The 9440-nt window shown below is 38.3% G+C and overlaps 1 protein-coding gene across 1 annotated transcript; it reads left to right on the forward strand.

Moving 5' to 3' along the window:
- The first annotated feature begins 347 nt into the window (after positions 1-347).
- TAF13 (TATA-box binding protein associated factor 13) lies at positions 348-8608 on the forward strand. Its single transcript, XM_081225759.1, has 4 exons — positions 348-433; positions 1270-1348; positions 4896-4993; positions 7168-8608. Exons 1-4 carry the CDS (start codon positions 407-409, stop codon positions 7336-7338), a joined length of 375 nt encoding a protein of 124 aa, XP_081081885.1. The 5' UTR covers positions 348-406; the 3' UTR covers positions 7339-8608.
- The last annotated feature ends 832 nt before the right edge of the window (positions 8609-9440 follow it).

The following is a 9440-nucleotide window of genomic DNA, read 5'->3' on the forward strand; positions in this document are numbered from 1 at the left end:
CGAATAAGCTTGGCAATAAATCACAGTGGAACTCTAAGTTGTTGAAATTGTTTAAATACACCCCTGGCTAGCCCCTCAATGATCCAAAGCTTCGCAGTCCCGAATAAGGAAGCGGTGATCTGATACGCAGAAGCAAGTTCAAGGTGACAGCGAGATACACGGCACCTAGCCAGTGATTTCCTTTTCGTTGCTAATTTTTAATTCCTTCTTGCCAAGACATCACCCTTCCCTCCTTTAGTACTGTTGTGTTTCCACCGCTGGGCGGGACGCGCACGCTCCACTTCCGCAGGCGAGGTTCCAACTAGGCCCCGTCCCGCCTCCTCGCGTTACCGGAAGTGAGGCAGCGGAAGTAGTAAAACCCGCTCCGTGGGAGGCGGGCGCGCTCTGGAGGTGGCTGGCTGCTGGGATGGCAGATGAAGAAGAAGACCCCACGGTGAGTGACCGCCTCTGTTCCAACCCACTTTTTTATTCACTCCCTCGGGCATCGTAGCGGAGGCCGAGAATCGGGTTTGTTTTCCTTAGTGAATTCAGCCGAGAGAATCGGGGGCTTCACCCCGTGCTAGGCTTTTTCTTCCGATTAATCGTAGGTCGCGGGGCAGGAAGAGTAGGAGTGTGGTCCCCTGCCCTTTGCTTTTGGTCCATATTTGCCAGACACCCTTTGAAACACCTAGAGAATCATCAGAGGACAAAGCTAGTATTTGTTATCCCTCGTTATGAACCAACAATTCAACTGCTAACAAAACTATATACTTCTTGTAAAGTAGTGGAAAAATAATGGACTCAAAGTCAGGGAACATGGGTTTCAAAACCTCTGTTCTCTGTGAGCAAAGTTATTTAACTTTGAGCCTCGGTTTTCATGTCATAAAATAGGCTTAAGTCTTACTTGAGGAAAGTTCTTAGCACTGTGTAAGCAGTGCTTAGTAAATACTAGTTTTGTTTACTTTGATTCAATATCAACTCTTTTAATAGTAAAACTGTCTAGAAATAGGCCAACTTTGTTGGTTAAAAAAAAGAATGTATGGTCGTTGGAACTGTTCCAGGAGAGGTAGTACAGTTGTTGCGGACATTGTAGAAGCCATTCCTGTGTGAGTCTGAAGTTGGACAGGATAGTTGTAAGGCCCCTAAAATGCTAAGCTTTCATGGTTTTTTGCTGCTTGCTTTATTTAGGCTCTCTGGCATGATATCGGTGTTGAAGATGGAAAAAAATGATAATTATTAAAAAGTCAAAAGCAGTGCTTGACGTATCTATATATACATTTTAACTTCTAGTTTGAGGAAGAAAATGAAGAAATTGGAGGAGGTGCAGAAGGTGGACAGGGTAAAAGAAAGAGACTTTTTTCTAAAGAATGTAAGTAGTATTTGACAATGATTTTTTATAGATAAAAACTTCTGGGTATGTCGGTTCAAAGTAGATTTATTGTTCTGAATGTGTTTCCTTGTAGGGACAATATTCTCAGACTTGTGCATAAATTCTGTTTAACCTGTGAATCATAGATAGTAATAATCCTAACCCCAATTTATGTATTTATATATATGCGTGTATACACACACACGCACACACACACACACACACCCATACTTTTTTTTTTTTTTTTAAGTAAAGAGATGTGATCAGTGTTTCAATTCAGGGCCTAAGAACATACCTCCGTTACCTCCCCTGTCCCTTACCTTTCAGCAGTAGGAGCAGGGACTCCTTTGACTGTAAGCCGAAGGTTCTTTTGGATCCTGGAACAGGTGCTGAGGGTAGGAATTAAGTTGGGGCTTTGGACTAAGGCAATGGACAAGGCAGGAAGATGATGAACAATGTGAGGCAGTCCAGTGGCATAGAGGTTACAAGGTTTTGGTTGTCTAGTCTGTTCCCTCAGTAGACCTTGTGTGGCAGCAGCAGGGAGAGCTGCTGCTACTACTGATGATCAAGGCCAGCCCCTGAAAGGCACCGTGAGAAAGTGCTCTCCATCTCCCAGTCCTGATAAGGCGACACATCACCTGATTTATTTATGCTGGTTCCGATGTAAGCAGTTCCCAAATGCTCTTGAAACTCCAGAGTCAATATGTATTTTTTTTTTTTTGCCATTCAAATCCCTTCCTGTAGCTCAATCTCTCACCTTAAGTTGACCACTACTTATTCCATCTCTGATGTTATTTACTCCATTTGTACGTGATTTTACCTAAGTCGGCATAAAAAGGGGATTCCAACACCAGAGCATCCCAGAGTGATGACAAGAATTTGGAATCTTCACAGCCTTTTCCTTGTCTTACCTGAAACTTCCTATGCCTTACTGACCAAGATCTGTTCTCCTAGACCTTCTTTTTTAAAAAAAATTTTTGCTAATATAACACAAAATTTCAAAGCATTCACTTCTATTTGTTTATGTCTTTACAGACCCTTTAACCAAATGCAGTTCACATACTTCCTGTCTAATATGTTTTTGCTTTTCCAGTGAAGTATATTTCCCTACTGATGAATTCTCCCCATCAGAATGTTAATGACAAGGTGTCTCCCTCAAAATATTTAAGGAAAAATATTAAGTTTACAGTGGAGAATCCTGGCAGACATTACTTTAGCCAAGTGATCAAAGTTAAGATCACCAGTAATATATGTTGACATTACGTACCCCTGATATGATGCATTAAGTGGTACACTGTGATTCCGTTTCTTGTAATGCATAACCACAACATAATCACGAGAAAACATCAGACAAACCCAAATTGAGGGACATTCTACAAGATAACTGACCAGTATTCTTCAGAAGTGTCAAGGTTATAAAAGACAAAGAAGGGCTTCCCTGGTGGCGCAGTGGTTAAGAATCCACCTGGTAATTCAGGGGACATGGGTTCAAGCCCTGGTCTGGGAAGATCCCACATGCCGCAGAGCAACTAAGCTCGTGCGCCACAACTACTGAGCCTGCGCTCTAGAGCCCGCGAGCCACAACTACTGAAGCCCGCACGCCTAGAGCCTGTGCTCCTCAACAAGAGAAGCCACTGCAATGAGAAGCCTGCGCACCACAACAAACAGTGACCCCCGCTCACCACAACTAGAGAAAGCCCGTGCGCAGCAACGAAGACCCAACGCAGCCAAAAATAAGTAAATAGATAAATAAAAAAAAAAAGACAAGGAAAGTCTGAGGAACTGTCACAGAACAGAGGAAACTAGGGAGGCATGACAACTAAATATTGTGGGATCCTGAAACAGAAAAGATACACTAGTGGAAAAACTGGTACAATCTGAATAAGTTCTGTATTTGTACCAGAGTTAATTTCTTAGTTTTGAGAACTGTCTTTGGTTGTGTAAGATGTTAATATAAGGGGAAACTGGATATAGGGATTCGGGAACATTGTGCTATTTTTGCAACTCTTCTCTAAGTCTGAAATTATCTAAAAACAAACCAAAAAACCAAAAAAACAAAAAAAAATTCAGAATCCAAAAAAGAGAGAGGGGAGAAAATATTGGCTCCTGTGTTTGTTTTCTCCCTCCTGTATCTGGACCTAAAAGCTCTTGCCAGAATAAACCCTAGGGATACTTCTCTATCCTAGTCTGGCTTCCAGGTCACCCGTTTCTTTTCTTCCGCAGGCCTGGTCTACTGTCTTCTTAGTTCTGCCTGCTTTTGCTTCTCCTAAATAGAAATTATTCTTAATGTACTCATTCCTACTTTTAGAAGTGTTCTAGGAGTTCGTGCCTTTTTTTTAAATGTAAAACTTACATACAATAAATTGCACTAGTCTTCATTGAACAGCTTGATGAATTTTCCATGTATACATATACTTGTAACCACCAGTCAGATCAAGATACAAAACATTTCTAACATATGACAGAGTTTCTTAGTATTTATATACCCCTTTGAGAATCTGCTAAGAGTTGATTCTTCTTCCCAGAAAAATGCACACACAAATAATGTACAGAATTTTTACATAGAATTTCAGTAGGGTTCCAGGACTTCTCAAAGCTTGTCCATGGACTGATAGGTAGTTTATAGGCTATAGCATAAGAATCCATATGGATCCCATCTGCCCTAAATTACCAAGAAGTGTAATACTGTTGTGCGTAGGAGTATAGACTCTGGAGCCAGATCATCTGGGTTCAAATTCAAGTTCCATCTCACTATCTGTGTGACCTTGGGTAAATCACTTAAACTCTGTGCCTCCATTTTCTCATCTATGTAGAATGGGGATAATAGTAGTTTCTACTTCAGAGGATTGTCCTGAGGATTAAATGAGCTTACAACAGTGCCTGGCATGTAGTAAGGGCTATATAAGTTTTAGCTACTAGCAGTTATTTTCATTACTCTGTAGACATTTCTTCTCTTTTGCATTTTCTATGGTTCCTTCAGATGAAGACTGAAAGGGCTTTGCTGGCAGTTGCTTTGATCCAGGGAATAAAATGTCAAGATTCTGTATAGTAAGCCCTTTGCTTTCTCCTTTTGATTAACCTCTTCCTATAAGAAGGTAATTGGAGCACTTTCTCTCATGTCCTCTTCGTTATGGTAGTATCAGAAAGGATTTTGCCTTCTTTTTTCCAAGACCTCCCCCTCACCCCCTGAAAGCACTCCCAGTAAAGGCTAAATCATTGCTATTCATCCTGTTCCTGCTACGAAGTTTCCTACTTAAAGGTATTCTGGGGTTGTTGGTGAGTAGATAATAGAGATTAGGGAAGGAATATTGATATCAGGCGTTCAGTAGCTGGGAGGGAAGGGGAGTTCCTACCTAGGGAAAGCTAGGTAAGAACAGTTGGTTATGTGCTAGTGGTTAATACCTTTTACACCAAAATCCATACTTGGAGACACGAAATACAACATAAATATACTTTCATACCAATATCTTCTATAGCTTAGTTCAGTTCTAATTTGAAAAAGTATTGGTCAAGTTTGTTTAAACAAAAATGATTGTTCTTTTTACAGTACGGTGTATGATGTATGGGTTTGGGGATGACCAGAATCCTTATACTGAGTCAGTAGATATTCTTGAAGACCTTGTCATAGAGTTCATCACTGAAATGGTAAGTTTTTTTTTGTAATTGGTCTTAGTCAATTAAGGAATAGATTTGAAATTCTAACTTTTAGATAAGACTAGAACTATGGCATCCTTTTGAAATAAGCTTGAGTGCCATTTAAGTGCCTGTTTTGTGGAAGTTACTGGTTACTATTTATCATGAAGGATAGAGATAAGTGTGTGTGGGTGTATACACACACACACACACACACACACACATACACACACAATATATTCTACCCCCTCCTCTGAATTTTATTTATAAGGACATAATTATAAGATCCTTGAATAAAATGTAAAATATTACCCATAATCCCAACATCCAACATAAATTTCCCTTTTCCAGTATTTATGTAAAGATATAGTGTTTTACATAGTGTTGATCATAGTAAACATTCTTTTTACTCAAAGTTTTTAATACATATTTCCTATGTTCTAATCATAATTATTTTAGTAGCTGCATAAAATTCATTCAAATTATTTTCTAATATACTTAACCATTTCCCTATTGAAATTATTTACATATTATTTTTAACTGAGTAGATAAGTTTGAATGACCATATTCATGAAATTTCCCCCTTCTTTGGATATGTTTGCAGGGATGGGAATACTGAGTTTGTTTGTGTTCAGTTCTTATGAATTTTTACCCTGTGTTTTGGATTATTTCCTTCGTAAAGAATAATAGAAGTAAAATTACTGGGTCAGAGAGTGCATTTTTTAAAATATTTTTCTGCTTATGAAAGTAATATTGATTAAATTTAGAAAGTATTAAAGAGTGCAGGGGAAAAAATAAAAATCTGTAATCCTTCTACCTAGAGATAACTAATGCTGAGATTTTGGTGAATATTCTTTTGTCTTTTTACACATTTTTTTTTTTTTTTTTTTTTTTTTTTTCTTTTTGTGGTATGCGGGCCTCTCACTGTTGTGGCCTCTCCCGTTGCGGAGCACAGGCTCCGGACGCGCAGGCCCAGCGGCCACGGCTCACGGGCCCAGCCGCTCCGCGGCATATGGGATCCTCCCAGACCGGGGCACGAACCCGTATCCCCTGCATCGGCAGGCGGACTCTCAACCACTGCGCCACCAGGGAGGCCCTTACACATATTTTTAAACTTTATAAAATTGAAATCATACAGTATATATAGTCGTAGAACCTGCTTTTTCACTTAGGTAAGTCTACAACATTTTCCCTGTGTCACCGCATAATTAATATTTTTGATGGCTTCACAATATTAGTTGACTAGGTGTGCTCAAATTTGTTCAATTTATTAAATATTTAGTTTCCCTTTTTCAGTCATTAGAAATAATGCTGTGATGAATTTTTGTTTTTTCAGTATGAATATGTAATGGTAGGGGATGAGATTTGATTTTAAGGAAACCCACCAATATTTATCAGCTACTGAAATGGATACAAAGTTTAAGTGAAGCAGGTGGTTACAAAGAAATTATAAAATTATTTTATGCAAATGAAGACAAACTACATATATCAAAACACACAGAAAGAAACATCAGTGTGAATGGATAAAGAAGATGTGGCACATATATACAATGGAATATTACTCAGCCATAAAAAGAAATGAAATTGAGTTATTTGTAGTGAGGTGGATGGACCTAGAGTCTGTCATACAAAGTGAAGTAAATCAGAAAGAGAAAAACAAATACCATATGCTAACACATATATATGGAATCTTAAAAAAAAAAGGTTCTGATGAACCTAGGGTCAGGATAGGAATAAAGACACAGACGTAGAGAATGGATTTGAGGACACGGGAGGGGCAGGGAAGGGTAAGCTGGGACGAAGTGAGAGAGTAGCATTGACATATGTACACTACCAAATGTAAAATAGATAGCTAGTGGGAAGTAGCTGCATGACACAGGGAGATCAGCTCAGTGATTTGTGACCACCTAGAGGGGTGGGATAGGGAGGGTGGGAGGGAGATGCAAGAGGGAGAGCAATGTCCTTAATATTAAAATGTCTATAAAGCACTGAAACATTGCTAATAATAATAATAATGGTAGAAAGTAGACAAAGGACATTAATAGAAAGACAATTCATAAGTGAATAGCTATAATAATTAGAAGAGAAAGTTTCAAACTCACCAGCATTAAATAGACACAAGTTAAAAGAATAAAATGTTAGATTTTTAAAAAATTAATTGAATTTAATATGTTTTTTTGTAATAGACTCACAAGGCAATGTCAATTGGAAGACAAGGTCGGGTACAAGTTGAAGATATCGTCTTCTTGATTCGAAAGGACCCAAGAAAGTTTGCTAGGGTTAAAGACTTGCTTACTATGAATGAAGAATTGAAACGAGCTAGAAAAGCATTTGATGAAGCAAACTATGGATCTTGACACCTTTTGTACTTTCTGAAGCTTCATTATTTTCTGGGGAAACCATATTTAATAACTATATTTTCCACAGTAGGGTTCTGATATCTAGCCATGTGAATGAAAGATAGAGAACCACAAAGTTTTCAGTCTATTTTCATGTCTTCAATTTTAGAGTGATATTTGAGCCTTTAATTGCCTGCCATTATATTACCATACTTTGAATTACTTACTGGATTTTAATGACCACATGTAAGTCAAAGTACCTTGCAAACCATTCAGTTCCTTCTGATTTTGTGTCATTGTAGGCTGTACTGTAGCTGTTTAATATGTGAAATCTAAATGGTACCTTTAATAGCTAAGACATGTGTTTCATGTTTCTAAAGTTTTTAGATTACAGTAGTCTAAGTTATTAAAAGATAGTGAGGGCTTTCCTGGTGGCTCAGTGGTTGAGAGTCCGCCTGCCGATGCAGGGGACATGGGTTTGTGCCCCGGTCCGGGAAGATCCCACGTGCCGTGGAGCGGCTAGGCCCGTGAGCCATGGCCGCTGAGCCTGCGCGTTCGGAGCCTGTGCTCCGCAGCAGGAGAAGCCACAACAGTGAGAGGCCCATGTACCGCAAAAAAAAAAAAGAAAAAAAAGTGAACTGGTTTGTGTTTCTTTTAAGGAGAAAATGATAGAAAATACAGCCTTTTTAAAGAGTGTTTATTTGTCTTAAGATAATTTGTTTTAATACTGTTTTCTTTAGATAACAAGTGATTTTTTTGATTTTAACTTTTTACTCTTTGAGAAACTAAAAGTTTCCTATGAATGCTTCTGTGTTGGAAGACCTATTTGATTTTAAATCTTTGGGGCTTATACTGTTTGTCAGGTTTTAAGAGAACTCATTTTCCCAGGTCAAATTAAAGCTTCTAAATATAAATGTTTTCAGTAGCAGGAATGGCATTGCTGAAAAAGCTGATGGTAGGATAAGCATTTGGGGTGGTGTTTCATTAACATATTTGTTAGTACTTGTTCATTGTGGAAATGTGTACTTGACTAAGACCATGTGTGGCTATGGAAACCACTTTTGTAGTTCAGCATATACAGGTTTTGTGTGTATTTAACTTATTGTATTATTCTTGCACTTAGCTTGAAGTAAGGATTTAAAATTGCATTTAAGGGGATCATTGGATATTACTGTTTGTGAAACTGAATGTTTTGTGTGCTGCTTCTAAACATTATCTATGAATCAGTACTTAGGAAAATTTTACTTTCTTAACCTATCAATATAAGGAATAAAGTATGAAAAATTAAAAAGATTAATACTTGAATTTGACTATGTGATTTATCAGCTTTTCTCCCCAATGTAACTCTAGCTGCTTAATGTCACTAAAAACTTTTTTTCCATATTATTCTTGTAATGCTTCTGAATTGGTAATGAGATTCAAGATAGCTGGGCTGATCTTTTTATTTGAAAAAGTAAAAACCAGTTAAAAAGCAACTTTAGTCTAAACTGAAATCAAGACTGAGAGTGGAATAACAAAAGATCAATATCACTATTTTTGCTAGTCAGGGTCTACTTCACCCTGAAGAAGGACCTGGTAGTAACTGCCACTAGGCAAGTTATACTGGGTGCCTGTATTAGTCAGTTTGGGCTGCCATAAAAAAATGTCAGACTGGGTGTCTTAAACAATGGAAATTTATTTTTTCACAGTTCTGGAGACTGGAAGCCTGGGACCAGGTGCCAACATGGTCAGGTTCTGGTGAGGATTCTTCCTGGATTGCAGATAGCTGCCTTCTCACTGTGTCCTCACATGGCTGAACGAGACCTCTGTTGTTTCTCCCTCTTACAAGGCCACCAGTTCTGTCAGATAAGGGTTCCACCTTATGACCTCCTTTAACCTTATCACCACCTTAAAAGTTGTTTCTCCAATATAGTCGGATGGGGGTTAGGGGGACACAGTTCAGCTTATAGCAGTGCCATTAGTCTTACTATTTTGCTAATGATCCTGGCATTAAGAAGCTTTTTATGGGACTTTGTATTAAAACTTTGTAAAGTTGGAATTGTTAGAAGTTAACTCAAAAATATCATAAGCAAAAAAAAAAGAAAAAAAATTTGTTGGCTTCTCCAACTGAAAGAAGGGAA

Source organism: Mesoplodon bidens (assembly GCF_964165515.1).
Source record: "Mesoplodon bidens genome assembly, chromosome: 2".
In the NCBI taxonomy this organism is placed as follows: domain Eukaryota; kingdom Metazoa; phylum Chordata; class Mammalia; order Artiodactyla; family Ziphiidae; genus Mesoplodon; species Mesoplodon bidens.